Source organism: Molothrus aeneus, chromosome 5 (assembly GCF_037042795.1).
Source record: "Molothrus aeneus isolate 106 chromosome 5, BPBGC_Maene_1.0, whole genome shotgun sequence".
Lineage (NCBI taxonomy): Eukaryota > Metazoa > Chordata > Aves > Passeriformes > Icteridae > Molothrus > Molothrus aeneus.
The window spans coordinates 23,253,141-23,269,830 of record NC_089650.1 but is presented as its reverse complement, the minus strand read 5'-3'; the positions used below and the strand labels follow the sequence as shown (position 1 = coordinate 23,269,830).

At 38.2% G+C, this 16,690-nt stretch overlaps 1 protein-coding gene across 1 annotated transcript in view; it reads left to right on the top strand.

Annotated features, from left to right (window-relative positions):
• Positions 1-16,690, top strand: part of ANO4 (anoctamin 4) — a 187,298-nt gene that overhangs the window by 160,348 nt on the left and 10,260 nt on the right. Inside the window, exons 19-25 of the mRNA XM_066549687.1 lie at positions 3,590-3,626; positions 6,014-6,125; positions 7,152-7,209; positions 9,896-9,993; positions 12,380-12,522; positions 13,520-13,672; positions 14,921-15,068. Of these exons, the coding sequence (XP_066405784.1) occupies positions 3,590-3,626; positions 6,014-6,125; positions 7,152-7,209; positions 9,896-9,993; positions 12,380-12,522; positions 13,520-13,672; positions 14,921-15,068 (749 nt within the window). The remainder of the gene's footprint in view (positions 1-3,589; positions 3,627-6,013; positions 6,126-7,151; positions 7,210-9,895; positions 9,994-12,379; positions 12,523-13,519; positions 13,673-14,920; positions 15,069-16,690) is intronic.

The following is a 16,690-nucleotide window of genomic DNA, read 5'->3' as shown; positions in this document are numbered from 1 at the left end:
TTTACACTAATTTCAGTAATTCTAATTTCAGCTGTCATGGTGGTTTTCCAGTGAGGATATGCATATGCAGACCTGTGACAGTGTTCACAGGGGTTCTTGGATGAGGGAAGAGATGAGAATGTTGACTCCATGTTTCAGAAGACTTGATTTATTATTTTATTATATATATTACATTAAAACTATACTAAAAGAATAGAAAAAAAGGTTTCATCAGAAGGCTAGCTAAGAATAGAAAGGAATGATAACAAAGGCTTGTGGGTCGGGCTCTGTGTCCAAGCCAGCTGGGCTGTGATTGGCCATTAATTACAAACAACCACGAGACCAATCACAGATCCACTTGTTGCATTGCACAGCAGCAGATAACCATTGTTTACGTTTTGTTCCTGAGGCCTCTCAGCTTCTCAGGAGGAAAAATCCTAAGGAAAGGATTTTTCATGAAAAGACGTCTGCAACACAGACCCAATGTCCATAAGCAGAACTCTCTTGAGCTGAAAGCTCCAGAAGGCTTGAGCAGACGTGATTTGTTCCAGAGCTGTCCATGGCCTTTGCCAGCGTGCACCAGAGACATGGCCTGGGTGCGCTGCAGTGGAGCTGGCTGATGGCAGCTATTGTTGTGGGCTGGTTTGGAACCAGACTTGGGACAAAGACAAAAATGGAATTTCCATGTGGCAACAGTCCCAGTAAGAGAGTAGAGCATAGATTAGATGGGGAATGAGTTCCCTCCTTCCACTGAGATGCTGATACTCCTGTATGCTGTTCTGATAGCAATGTGTCTGCTCTTTGTTGCTCTTGGCAAGATGTGTATGGCCTTCCCCTATCAGGTTTTGTCAACTGACATTATAGAAATGCCTTTTAGGGGAAGGAGGGTTCAGCCTACAAACCAGACGGGCACTGGAGCCAGAGTGTATCTCTGCCTACTCAACAGCAAGCATCCTCTGCAAACAGCTTGTTAGGCTTCACTCCAGAAGATACGCTGATTTACTTCCCAGGGAAAAGATGAGATGTTATTTCAGGTCTGCTCATTTCCAAGGCTGGCTTAGAGACTTCTTTCTTCTCTATGCAATATCCAAGCATTTACATAATCTAAAAATTCTTTTTGATGGGTCCTTTTTTATATGGCAGGAAATTCCAAGAGTGTTTGCTGCAGGACTTTGCTTCTTTCTTTGAAGAAGGAAGAAGGCAAGACTGGATTAGTGACTAAAACAGTCTATCCAGAACTGTTGTTTTTCCTATGTTTTCCCTTAGGTGGGACTGTAGGCTGAGAAAGGACAGAAAGGAGGAAGCTGATTTTCTGTCTGAGATTGTACTGAGGGCTCTCTTCTTTTATGTCATTTTTATTTTATTGGGTTTTGTCTCTAGCTTTGGGTGATTTTCTTTACATAGAGCACACAATAAGCATAAAAGAAAAAAATTGAAAACTATATATATATATATCTATGCCAGTGCAACATCTATTTTCAAGCTCTCGGTGTAAGTCATTGTATATGCAGTGAAGCAGCAACAAAGAAATGCTGCAGAAATGAAATTTCTTCATTCCCAAAGAGTTTAACAGCTCTGAGATTTTTCTTTTAAATAATGGAAGATTGCTTGAAGGTGCCTTTTGAGAAACTTTGTTTTATTTCTTAAAATTATCAAATAAGTGGAGCACTGCAAAGATGGATTTCTCTAGCCTCATACGCATCACCATTCAACAAACACCACAACCTTGGATGTGGATATAGCTCATGGAAGAAAAAGATCCACAAATATGAAACTGCAGGAGTTTTTCAAAGGAAGGTTTTAGGAGCATAATCCCTTGCTTCCCATGATGGATTAATGTAGTTTACTGAAGGGCAATCGTGGGATTTCTTCTGGGAGAAGAAAAATCCCCAGGAGCAATTCAGGTAGTAGAATCCTGCATGAACTGTGATTCAAGAAAAGCGCCAGAAGAGCAAGAAAAGATACAGTAATAAAACCAGAACAGGCCAAGATGTGCATAGCAGTAGAGAATTCACTGCTAGAAGACTTGAAAACCAGCAGTGATTTTGATACAAGTTGACAGCCTAAGCCTCTCAAAGCATCAGGGGAAAGGTCCAGACCACAAGTAAATTCCAGACCAGACGTTCTGAGCACACAACAAAACAAAATGACCCTCGAGCATAATGTCTCTCAGATAATCTTGCAGCCTGACCTGGAAACAATCAGTAGCTTTACCTAGGCTATGTAAAACTGTTAATTCCAGTAATATTGCCCATGGAAAATATGAACAGAGAACAGAATATGATCCCAAACAGGGTCCCTTAAGGGTAGTAGTGATAAACGACAGTAGCAGACAATTAGATCCAATCATTGTTAACAGAATCTCTAACACAGTCTTACTGTTCCAAATGGAATAGCAACAAATTGAAATTTTAATAAACCCTTCTGTAGAGCAGTGAACATTTGTAAAAAAACCACACTCCCTGCTGGGATCAGGATATAAATGACCCAGACATTTAGCACGTTTACAGTTGCCCTTAAGAGATGCTTTTAAACCCAGAAGAAACTACCTTTGTCATTACTTGAAACAAAACCATTTACTCCAAAGGCAGTGGAAAACTATTCTAAGCATGAAGTGGTTGTTAACATGGATGAGAGATTTCAGGATGACTTCAGCTCTTAAGCAGGCAGTTTGGCCTGTAAACAATACATAACTCAATTTAAGCAAGAGATTCTAGGAATAACTGCAAATAAAAAGAAACTTTGCTGATAATGCACTGTAGGAGTAAGTAAATACTTGAGCTTGAAATATGAGAGGCTTTGTATTCCTGCAGGCATCAGTGAGAGTTAAGGACATTTAGCAATTTGTAGGAATAGGCTCCAGACTCATTTAAAGCAAATGGAAATAATTGAATTCATTTACTCTAATACTGATGGCGTTGGTGATGTAGTTAATAGGTTCAAAACTCCTTTGCAAATACTGATTGTGAAAACCCTCCAAGTTAGTTTTGTAATCTTAACAAAGTTTGGAGTCTCCTGGAGAGTTTGAGAGCATGGTACCTGAAAGTGCAGAAAGTACCACTTAGGATCTGGAAAAATGACACTGGCTCAGAGTAAGAAATGTGTCTGGTGGTGGGGATTACTAAAGATTTTCTCTGAAGTAAACCTGACACCCCAGTGTTTTTCCTCTCAGCACCAAAGTGCCAAGCAAAATCAAAAAGCCCCAAATAAACAACATATCCAACATACCATAGCATGCTCTTCTAGAGCGATTTTTCCCTTGTGAGGTGAATGTTCCATAAGTAACTAAAACAAAAATCTCAGTCATGCTGTTGTTTCTTCTTTTCTTTTTGGAAAAGTTCTCTCACCCTTTTTCACTCTGTATATAAAATAGGAACAATGACAGCATTTCTTCTCCATATATTATGGATAAGCATTAGATATAAAAACTCTACTCTTCCTTGTTTGATTATATCATTGTTGTAATATTATGTAGTTTTATTGTCATTATCAGAACATCACAGAAATCATCTGCATGTCAGATTTAACATGTTCTCTTCCTAGATTTAACATGTTCCCTCCATTTTTGAGCTGGCCATGTAACTAAGAGGCTGTTTCTTCTCTGTTACAGCTGTATGAAAAAGTTGCTCTTTTCCTGACAAATTTAGGTAAGTAATGTTAAATATAAAATTGAATAATATTGTCCTTATTTATTGGTCCATAGACCATGATAAAATTCAAAATGTCTGCATAAATATGAAAAATCCTAATTAATCTGCAATCTATAGGAATTAATGTTTTTCTTATGTTTGTAAAAAGAAAGTATATAAACTAAACTACTGTGCCATTTAACCAGTGGTGATAAGTCATCCACCTTTGTTCTTGTTTCAACCCCCTACCATCTAAGAATATAAAAAAATTGTTTACTATAAGTACATGTAGAATTTTTACCTTCGAAGAAAAGACATGAGTTTTCAGACAGACTTAGCACTCACAACCTCCAGGGTTTGTAAACATGGAAAAGGGGAGCCACTTCTAGAAAACAAATTCATAGCTTAAAACTAAGGTGCTGATTGGCTATCAAACATCTGCCTTTAAGAAGGGCAGTAAGGAGGGAAAATGACGAGGTGAATCATCAACTCTACCTACACCTAAACTACATGACGCTCTAAATTTCAGTGATCCTTTCAGCTCACTTGCAAAGGCAGTCTTTATGCTAGAGCAAGGAAACATGTTTTCTAAGGAGAACATCCACTGTCAATGGGGTAACAACAGGCTGTCATTCATATACCCACGGCTCAGACAGGATCTGTGAAGATCCTGATATATTATCCTGATATATTTGGAAGATTGCAGTAGTTGGGGGCAATTGGCAAGGGCTCCTTAATGTCAAGAAGCCTGAAATGAGACTCTGGCTGAAGGCCTATTAAGCAAACCATATTATTGCACATATACAAGTGGTTTGAGGAGGTTATTTTGAGCTCCTGAAAACCAGTGTACATTGATGATGCTCAGTAAATTATTTTGTACCAGACAGACAGATGTTGATGCTTTGATGCTCAAAGGAAACAACTGATTTTAGCTTCTCACAGGGCTTTTCTACATCTGTGTAGAAAAGAATTCTATTCATTTCTTAGTAAACTGAGAGTCCTCATTTGTATGCTGTAGTTTTAAAATATTTTTGCTATCCTGTATCCATGGAGAAGATATCTGCTAGCTACAGCTGGGAAATATGACTTTCAAGTTTGTGAATTGTACAAGCTATATCCTGACAGCCTGGGGACAGACAGTAAGATATATTCTAGAGACCTTGAAGCCTGATTATTTTCTGTTAGGTTGTCATCAAGGTAGGTCTGCTTTTTGCAGAAAGCACTTGTATGAAAATTCAGCAGGTCAAGTTTTTTCGATCCTGTTCAGATGGTTTTGTGATTTTTATTCTGGTGGCCAAAGGAACTGATTTGATTTGAATTATCTTTATCAGTGTAATAAGCTCAAAGTAGAACTGGCAGCAAAAGTACATTGAAGACATTGAGGATGTCCTTCTTCAGCTTTTGCACGACCTTTTTCAGAACTCACATCTGTGCTCCTCCAGAGCATCACCATTGTCTCTGATGGGCATGTGAGCAAAGCTTCAGCTGCAGCAGCCTTGTTATAGTCAAACTTGTCCTTCCTGCAGACTGGCATCTAATGAAAGGACAGCTCCAAGTAAAGAGAATCAAATTTATTGCTTTTTCTGTACTTCTAGTACTTTACTGGAGGCTGCTTGGGAAGCAGTATATGATTACTATCATTTTGATACTCAGAATCACCATTAGTAACTCCACTTCTCTGATTACTCCTGTTCACAGGAATGGTCAGCTAACAACAAGCTCCTGCCAGCTGGAAAGTAGTTCCAGAATATGGAACTGGTGTGTTGGCATGGACATTGTTTTGTTAACTTCTGTCTTGATATTTCTTGAGATGGAGAATAAGGAACAGTACCCAAAGACAAGAATATGTCTTCCCCTTTCCTGTTAGCCTTAGCCCATCCACTGAAAAATTTTTTCTTGGATTTTTGTGACAAGCTCCCTGGAACAAGGAAGGGGAGTCATGCAGCAGCACTCCTCTGATATATGTGGGCAAATCCATGAAACAGAATCACTAGGAGGATTTTCTTCAGTTCAGTGTGGCATCAAAAAGGCATTTAAATAGCTTTGGTGAAGTGGCAATATCATTATGGTAGGATACAGAAAATTATACAAGAGAGGAGCCTGAGCCTGTAAAGACCACTTAAATACAGGTGGGATGTTTAATATATACATTACCTTGACCACTTTCTTACAGTCTTGGGGGAACATACATATATATGCAGACACCAGAATAGATTTCTAAGTCTCTACAAGCTCACTTGCTGAATCCTGCTTCTGGGTACAATTTCCTCTGCCAGGTTATATTTTGAAAACAGCAGGCTAATTTACAAATATCTTGCCAGCTCTTACAGCTGTGTGCAGCCTTTGTGCCAAGGGAAATTGATAATCTGAATAAGCTTCTGAAACTCTGATCATTTTCTTCACAGAGCAGCCTCGTACAGAATCGGAGTGGGAGAACAGCTTCACTCTGAAAATGTTTCTTTTTCAGTTTGTCAATCTGAACAGCTCTACCTTTTATATAGCATTCTTCCTTGGAAGGTAGGATTGATGTCTGCACACTCATATGTGCAAAATGAAGTAGAGAGAAGAAATAAAATTGTTTGTAATGAAACAAAATGGACCATATTATCACACATATCAAAATGCAAATTCCAGCAGAACAGATTGCAGTTTTGTACTCCTTTCAAAAGCCCAGAAACAGATGCAGTTTTCATTTCCTATCACCACATGGTCTCAATATTAACTTAACAATTTCACTATTGGAAACAGATGCATCTCACAATACTATACATGCAGGTCATTTCACTCTGGTTTTATGTGTCTTATTTGTACACATAAATAAAGGATAGGATAGGATAGTTCAGTCGGAAGGGACCTGCTCTGATTAGATGATCTGAACTGTTAAGAGTGAGTTATGAGCTATCATTTGAGGGGGGGTTTCCACATATATATCTATTATATATTATATTTTTATTTTATATTTTATATACATGTATTTTTGTGTATTTATGTGTCTATCTAAGTATATATTATTTGTTTATCTCTTCCTGGTAGTCTCCTAAAAAAGGACCTTTTTAGTAGAGAAGGTTTGAGTGGAAGAATCCATTAGTATGGATTATTTACATATGGGAAAAACTTTGGGGGAAAACACAGGAGAATAGTTAGAAAATTATGTTTTTTTACTTAAAACTAAAATTTTCACTGATTTCACAGGAAGGCAGACATCACAGAGCATTTTATGTTGTAAGGAAATGGACTGGCAGTTGAAAGCCATTTTCCAAACTGATGTGAGCAGTTTTAGTCAGATTTTCCCTCTGCTCTGCCTGTGTTGAATATCCAACAGCAGAGCAATGGTATTGAAACAAAACTGCAGCAAAAATATCTGTAGTCCTTCATGAGGATTATTCCAGGAATACCCATAAAACTTTTTACAGCATAACATCTTTTATAGTTACACCAGTCACATTAAGATAACACCAGATTAAAATTAGAGTGTGAGCTTTCTTGTACTACTGTGAACAGACTGCTGACACAACATAGTTGATCTATATTCCTGTGTTAAAGATTTACAGGACACCCTGGTGCCTACTTAAGGCTGATAAACCGGTGGAGGCTGGAAGAGGTGAGTGTTTGATAGCTGCATGCTGATTGATCTGCTGCCCACAGATGCCATGGATGCAAGCAGAAGCAGACACAGAAATCTGCCCAGGCAGTTTTGAGTGTGTTATTGGGTTTTCAGTGGCTGTCTAACTCCAAACTATTGACACTTCCATCTGCTGCAAACACATCTACATATTGATATATATATATATATATATATATGTATGTATTTCCTTTTCAAGGCTAGCAGTTCTAGTGTTGGCATCACATTCAAACAGTGGTATCAGATGGTTTAAAGATTCCTCACATTGGAAATATTTTATCCTTGGAATGAATCAAAGTCAAATACAAATGTGACAACTTTTTTCTTCAAAAAAAGTCCTTTCTTCTCAGTTTTTCTGGCCTTGAAGATCAGAGAGCTAAAATAATAAAGTAATGAATGAAAAATCCAGACACATAAAATGTATGTGAAATTTGACCAAAACAACTAAACAAACTTCCCAAACAAGCTACTGGCATAATGTCTCATGTCTATAAAATCAAATTAATATGAAAAGCAATGAGAGTTTGGCTTTGCAAGTAACTCAAGGAACCAATTCCATTTTATTTATTTTTTTAAATAAATACATTCAGAATTCAAAGCCCATTTGACAGTTATAGGAGGTGAACAGAAGCAGTTTCTGGACCAGTCATTTACTTTCCAGTGCTGCTATGTGCACACTGAAATCCTGTGGTTTCTCTCCTGCTTTACAGATGAATAATTGAAACAGCTTTGCAGATAAATGACAAATGGCAAGTGGAAAATGCCTGCCAGCTTGAATTTTCAAACATATCTGGATACATAAATATTTTGGTTAATAAAGGCCATTCAAATAATAGCAAAACAAACAAAAGGATTTGAATTTTAATAAAAACATCTTAATTTTGTTGAGAATTCTGTTAATTCAAGGGAAGAATCTTTGATAAATAGGCCAACAGAATTTTGCTTAACATCCCTCCAAAATCTGTCTGGAGCTAAGCTGACTTGCTGCTGTCAAAAGAAAACAGTTCTTGTCTTCCTTCCTCACTCTGAGACTTGCTCCTTCCTCTTCCTCTGCATTGGTTCTCACTTGTCCAGCCCTGTGAGGAGCTATTCAGTTCATTGTATCAGCAGTAAACTTCCTTTTTCTGGCTGAATCAGTCTTCTGCTGATTCAATGGGCTGATTCATTTCACAGAGGGATCAGAGAACATGGAAAGAGACTCATCTTTGTGCAAGAGAAGAGATGGAAGGAAAAAAGAGCAAGGTGCAACAGGAGGTGTTACAGGTTGGGTTAGTTGCTGGTGGAAGCTACTCTGAGTAGTCCCTGTTTAGCTTTTCTTAGAGAAAAAAAGAGTTCAATAATAAAAAAAAAGAGTCTAATAATGAAAAAGTTATTGACTATATCTCTGCTAGGTCTTATTAGAAATAACCTGCTTTAGAATACCATGTCCAGATATTCCTCTAATACCCCTCTCTTCACCTGTCAAATTTTGCCAAGTCTAAGACATTTAGTTACACTAGTCCAGTGTCCATGGACATGCTCAGACCACAGTTTATGTATTATTGATGTTATGGTTGTAATATTGCTGCTACTTCATTTACACTGCACCCACCTCTCTCAGGGTATATTCATTCATGTGAACGATTCCTAAAAACAGAAGGATGATGATTTAGTAATACCGAGAGAGAAGAAAAACAAAACAAAACAAAAAAACTAACAAAAAAACCCAAATCCCCCCAGAAACAACAAAAAACCCCAACCCTGTCACTCTGTTAATCTAAAGAGATGCTAAATTAGGTCAGCAGACCTCAGCAATGATCCATGTTCTGAGAGCTGGATAACGAAGTATGTATAAGAAATTAATGTCTCATTTTATTCCAGGTCATAATTAATTTTTCTCCCTAAAAGTTAGAGAGAAATAATTCCAGTTCTGTGGCAGTGATTTGTTTGACATATCTATAACACCCAAGATTGTAAAATACAGTTTGAACGACACTGTTTGGATCTGCAAAGTAGAGAACTTTTCATGTCTTTCTGTTTTTTCCAATACCAGATAAAAAATTACCTAAATTTGTACTATCTGAAGATCTCTCCCAAAGCAGCACCACTGCTTCAGGGTCTGGAGTCACTGCTAAAGCAAGCAAGCACTCAGCAAGAAACACTAAGAATTGTTGCTCAGCAGTGAGAGATTTTTAGTTCTTCAAGAAGAGAACAGCTTTGCATGGTCTATTCAGCTGTAGATGTTAAATAGTACTCAATTAATAGTTCTAGGTCTATCCTCTAGGCATAAACTGTTTGGTTTATGTGCAGCTAGGAGGAATTCTCTCTTCATTCTTTGGCTTGATGCACAGTCACCCTCCCCAAAAGCAATTGAAATCAATGGAGAAACTTGGTGGCCTTTGCCCCTGCCCTGCCCACAGTTGCACAGCACATTAGAAGCAATGCTGTGAAAACTGCATTGGTTTCAGCTGACTCTGACCTCTGCAGAGAATTAGGTGATAAGCTTAAAATGCTGACAGTATGATACAGTGTCATCTGTTCCCATGAGTTTACTCTTCTTTCAAAAATAAGGAGAATGCATGTAATTCTCTTTTAGTAAATGATCCAGTATCATTTATAGCATTAATAAATGCTTTAAAACTCATTATAATTCTTGTTTAACATTTTTTCTTTTTTTTTTCTGTAGTGCCACCCTAGTGGATGCCTTATTGATCTCTGTATGCAAATGGGCATTATAATGGTGTTAAAGCAGACATGGAATAATTTCATGGAATTGGGATATCCGTAAGTAAATATAATACCTATGCTTCTGTAGGTCACAGAATATTAAGTTTATGTTTTCCTTACCACCAGTTAATAAAAGCAGGATGCAGTAGTCATTAGAACAGAAAATCTCCCCAAGGATACAGAACTCCAGACATATAGATGATGTTTGGGGCTTTTTTTCCAGACTGGACACAGTTTGCAGAAGTGAAAGTGTAATATAAATATTAACAAATAAGTAGTACATGGGAAGTACTTTATTTTGTTAAATTGTATTCTGTGTTCTTAAACTCCTTAAAAAATACTGTGTGACTACTATGTTGCTTACATTAAAAATATTATATGTATCATTTCGTAGCTATACTAGTAAGGTCTAAATTCTGTTTCTTGTTGGGTGACAAAAGATGTCTGAAAGAGCAGGTATGAGCTAGAAAAAATGCACTGCTGGCACATACACTCTGAAAGATAGAAAAATGACTGGTATGTAGACAAGTTCCCTTGTGATTTTCAAGGTAACATGAAGCTGTGCCCTAGCTAAAAGGTTGGAAATTACTCATTTCTTATTGGTTTATTCCTTATTGATTAGTATTTAATGAGCATGTTTAATATGATTAATATAGGTTTAATATGATCAGTGTAGTTTATGCTAGAGAGAGTGTGGATGGTCATCAAGGGAAATTAGCAAGAGTGAAAATCTAAGAGAGAGCTGACACTGTCAGAAAGTTTGCCCTTGCGAAGTTCAGAGGGATTTGCTATTTCTCCATCCTTCCTGGGCCTAGCACTCCTTGTCAGTATCTTGCAGCTGTTAGGGCTGCAGGGATGGGCAGGAGGGAACAGTAGCAGCAGTATTGATCCTTCTCTTTCCATTCCCTACCACTTTTGCCAGTTTTCACTAGAACTTTCTGCTTTCTATTAATACAGATTTTGAAACTTAACAAAGAGCACAGAAGAGAAATAAAAGAATGTGATTGATAGAGATAGGAGGAGATTGTTTAAGAACGAGTGGTTTAATAGGAATAAACTGCTTCAGGTGAAATGAATCTTCTCTTCAGAGTCACAAGGAAAACCACAATATAAAAGACACGGTCACAACACTGTGAAACGCTTCAACTTATTCTGATGAGAGATGTGTTTGCTCTCCAGACCCTTCAGTCCATCTTCTAGCCCTGAAATGCTGCAAGCAGATGCATTTCCTTTTTGTGTGAAAAACACCTTTCTACTAAGAGCTTGATGGCAGCCAACACAATGTGGATGGCCAGAGGACTTGGAGGCAGCCCTGCACTCTGTACCTGAATTCAGTTGAGCTGCACTCAGTTTCACCTACACTTCTTTAAGGAAGACAGGAAAAGCTGTAATCTTCCTGATAAATTGCGTAAATGGAAACATAATCTTTGAGATTCAAGAAAACAAGCAGCTGTCCAAACCCTTACCCAAATCTAATGACTACTGGCAGTCACTTTGCACCATTCACAGACCAGACCAGGCCACTGTGAGGGGAAGAAGTGAAGCATTGTCAGGAAAAGGACTGAATTATTTGGGTGATCTATCATGCTTTTTCTTACTGAGACAAAGTGGCCAACCACAACTTCAGAGAAAATCTGTCATTGTGATGAAAATCTGTCATTTGGGGTTTTTTTTCTCTCTACAGTAACACTTAACTAGTGTCCTTTGTTGGCCATACCAGTGCAACTCCCTGAAAAGGTGTTTATTTCAGATGTGAGAATTCATTTCACTTTTGGCTCACTGCCTTCCTCAGTGCTCTTACACATGCATTTCTTTGGGAACAGTATCTTCCCCCTGATGTCCAGTACAGGTCCCCCATTTCTTGAGATGGAGATAGCTCCTACGTCAGCCATCCATCTCTCAGCCACCATGGTAGTTCAGACATTTCTTTCTGCCTCTTTCTCCTCTGAATATTTGGCTGCAGACACCATTCAGGTTTCCTTTTCCCTCCCAGGATTGCCCAGAGACTGTTACCCTGCACTCTGTAGAGCCATGCAGAGATGCAGGGTCACACACAGAGGAAAGAATCCAGCAGCATTATTACCACTCTTATTTACTGAGCTCAGCTATCTCCACACAGCACTGCATTCTGCCACATAAACAAACCATGAAGTGATTTGCCATTCTGTGCAGAGAAAAATAAGTAAATAAATACTGAAAATATGTCAAAATCCTTTCATTGTTTTAACAACATATAGGCTGGGATTACAGCTCATCAGCTGCATCTGTTTTCATACCTATTATGCTGTGTCATCATCCACATGTATTACCAATGCTCCGTTTTCCTGTACATTGGGAAATGAATTTTGCAGCATATGTTGTGCCCACTTAAGCTATTCCAATTTTGTGATAAATAGCCATTCATATTCTTTACTTTGTTTCTTTTCTTTAATTTAAAATGTAGGCTAATTCAAAACTGGTGGACCAGGAGGAAACTACGGCAAGAGTATGGCACACAGGGAAAAACAAGCTTCCCACAGTGGGAAAAGGACTATAATCTGCAGCCTATGAATGCTTATGGACTCTTTGATGAATACCTAGAAATGAGTATGGCTCTAACCTTCATTCTCTCTCTTTCACTATATTTTAATGTTGTTGGTATTTTGTTGATGTGGGCTGGTGAATTCTTTTAATTATCACTATATGAAGCTAAGGAGACTGCAAAAAGGTTTCATTCTCACAGGTCAGGTGAGGAATGGGAGTCAGTTTTTAAGAACCAAACCAATGTAGTTAAGCACGTTGCTGATGATTTGCTAACCTCCCATTTATGAAACATTTCCCATTCTGGATTTGTTTCTCAAAACCAGAGCCCAGTTCTTTATCTGCATACATTTCTGAAGAACTTTGCTGTTATTTTCTAAAAAAGTTGTCCTGTGTTTTTCCTTTGAAGTGTGTGGTACAGACCAGCATGCTTATTTATGTTTAAAATCCTCCCTCATTTACTACCTCACATGAACAAAGTAACTTACTGCCAAGAAGGCATTGCTCTATCAAGAAGAGAGAGGAGAATAACTGCTCAAAAAAAGATATTTTAAAAAATGAACTTTTGCCCTATGTGACTAAACTGCATATGTCATGATTGGTTTTTCCTTTTCTGCCTCACACAATTCTTTTCAAATTAATGGGAAATCTGATACTCTGAAAACCTACCTCTAGAAACTTAAACAGAATTTCAAACTGTTTCCCATCTGAACTATTAAAAAGAATGCATTCATCCCTAATCTTTGCAAGTATTGAGAGATCCTAGCTGATGCTGGAGTAAAAATGTCCCTTCCTAAAAGCGCAGTTTGTCCCCCTCAGAACTTCATTCCAAATTACAAAATTTACATCGTGCTGTTCATTCCAGGGGTTTTTTATTCTTTCTTCTAACTTATGACAAGGACTTGCTGTAAAATTGCCACTAGACCATTATATAGTAGGACATATAAAAAGTGTCTGTATACTTTGTATATACTGCTTATTTGCATACACTCTTTGGTATTTTAGACCTTGGGATTGGATCCTAACTGTTATTCTGTGATATTTCCTTTTTTTTCCCCCCCAGTTCTTCAGTTTGGGTTCACAACCATTTTTGTGGCAGCTTTTCCACTGGCACCACTTCTGGCCTTACTAAACAATATTATTGAAATTCGGCTTGATGCTTACAAATTTGTTACTCAGTGGAGAAGACCTTTAGCTTCAAGAGCCAAAGATATAGGTGAGCTCTTTGTTAAGAGGTGTTTGTTATATATATGTGTTATTCATCAAAGCTTTGACCACTTCAAGTAAGAGCAGATTAAGGTATTGTCAGTCATCTTCCCAATTAATAATACACCCCTTGACTGTTCAAAAAAACTTCAAGTATCTGATGCCAATCAACTTATGCAATTAATAGTCTATGATCTTTTAATGATTTTCTGGAGGATTTAACAGCCAGGGTGTAAAGTGATCAGTGTCCTCTGCAGGTGCTTTTTTATGGCAGACACACTGTGCCAACACAGGCTGCTGCTCAACTTGAAGACAATAACCAGACATATCAGATGAAACATGCAAGTCAAGTTAAAGTGGCCACCATCCTGTAAGGAACCTGTATGATTTATGTTTATCTGGCCAAAACCAAGCTCCCCTGTGACTCAGGGGCCGTGCCCACCAGGTCCCTGGTGGGTCAGACAGGGTGGGTCTGGATCCCAGCAGACAAACTTGCTCTCAGAGAGTCACATCTGCATTGCTAAACACAAGGTCCACACAACCTGAGGTCATCCAGCCACACACTATTGCAAAGGATCTCTGAACTTATTTTGACTACAAATCTCTTCTGTCCTTGCAGTATGCAAAAGCACAACACCTTTAGGAAGAACTCAGAAACAAATTCATCTGCCCAGCACTGAATCCCTGGTGTTTTCAGAGGGGCAAATAGGAAACCTCAGTAACTTAACCAAAAATATTGCAAAAATCCATAGCCCACACCAAGAAATAGCAGAAGCTCAGGTTTTGTGCTCTTAGAACATTATACCATGTGCCTAAAGTCTGTGTCTGATTAAAGCTTTGAATGAGAACAGTGTGGGTTCTGGCACAAGCCTGGACAACAGCCATACATGGTATACACTAAGACATAATTTGTAAAAAAAACAGTTCTATACTGTAATTAATAGAAGCACAGAAGAATACTTTTTTTTTCATGTTGATTCAGATGTGATTTCTCAAAATAAATTGCATTCTAGCAAAGTTTCAGGGGCAATTCAATGCCTCATTAAATCAATGGGTATGTCTAACCTTCCTTTGGTGCGATTCACAGTGATGAGGTCTCACTGTTCAATAAGAAAATTTATTTTTACTCAGTGACTCTTGGATAAAAACTACATAAAAACACTTTGTGAAGTGGAGGAAACTACTTCAGATCATGCAGTATTTCAGGCACTTTGGTTCTTGTTTTTCCTGGAGCAAACATGCTGTCCTTGTTGAACAGGCATCTGGTACGGGATCCTGGAAGGCATTGGAATTCTTTCAGTTATCACAAATGCATTTGTTATAGCAGTGACATCAGATTTCATCCCTCGCCTTGTTTATGCCTACAAATATGGACCCTGTGCTGGCCAAGGAGAAGCAGGACAAAAGTAAGGCTTTTCTTTTGGAGGGGGGAACAGATGTGCATGAAAATCACTTAGTACTTGAATAGATGCAGTATAACTATGTTCTGATTCCACTAAACCAAATGTATTGTTTGTGTTTAGGTAACAGGTACCAGATACCATAGGTACTGATGCTCTGCATATTCACAGAATGGATTGCTGAGTGACTGTGATCCATGAGGTTACTTCAAGGCAAACGTGGCAGAGCTATTTCAGAGATTTTGTGTGTGTGACAGGATGCTGCCCAAGCTGTACTTCCCAGCTGGTAGTACATGGATATAATACTGTTTTTTTTCTGAAGCAATGCTGATATGAATCAGTAAAGAATTGTTGAGTATCTTAAACTTGTACACTGGGGAGTTTCCTGATGTAATATTCAGCATGTATTACTTTAAAAAGTAATGTCTAGCAAGAGGAAGAAATTTCCAACTAATACATCAATATATACTCACAGAGGAAAGCAATTTGTTTTTCTTCTAAAACTAGAGTTCTTAGATTAAATCTTCCAGGAGACATTTGTGATCTGAATCCCTGCTGCCTAAGTGGATTTTCTCTCAGTGTTGCTAAACACTGAGATTATTTTAGCATGTGCACACTACCAGGAAGCATGAGATAGTTACTGCATGGCCACTTGTGAAATCTCAGCTGCTGTGCTCCGGGAAGGTCACTGAATCCAGCCAAACACAGACACAGTTTGCAAATGCTCAAGCAGTGCCATTAGCAAGGAACCCTGCTGTACAAAGAAACCCAGGCTAAACAGTAGACAGGGACAGAGAGCTTGCATTCTGCTATTGGACATATGGTAGATTGATTTTTTTACTCCCTGCTGCAGAAAGTGAGTTCATCTGTTGCTGCTTCTTTGACATCTTTTGACTGTCAATACATTTAATCATGCTGACAGAAGAAGGGCATCTGGTGTGGCAGCTCCTGATTAGCAGACCTGCCAACTCCTGTCCTGCAAGGATTTGGGCGTTTTAGCTGGGGCTAGGAAGGATGTTCTGTTTACTTTCATGAAGAGTTCAAATCCCTTCAGGGGCAAAGTGGTCTGGTGCCAGTTGTTCCTGAGCATGTGCCTCTGCTCTTGCCATTATAAAGATCTACAGGACATTGGGGCACTATAAGCAACTCTTATTGCTAAGGAAAGCATAAGGAAGGATTTTCTAAGGACTATTGTGGATGAAAAACAATACCTTTAGAAATATTTCTCTTAGGACTCAAATATGACTCAGTGGCTTTGAAACTAGTTCTGCACAGGGGAAGTAGTTTGGCTCACAGTTTGGCTCTTATCTTCTTTTCACAAACCTCTAGTACAATGTTTTCACACTTCTGCTTTCACACTTCATTTCTAGATGAAGCTGTCAGGTAATAATATTTTGAAGGAGCTAACGTGTATTTAAACTGTTTATGTCAGCATTCTGAATAATGTTATTAGTAAGTACTGTTACAAAAGCAGGAACATATTCAGAAATCCACAGGAATAGTGAGTTTTCTCAGATTAAGGAGTGAAGACCCTCTGTTATTGAATAGCTTAAAAGAGAGAGGGACTCTTTTCTTTCAAAAAACATCTGTAGGTATTAGATCCACATGACACACAATGATACTAGAAA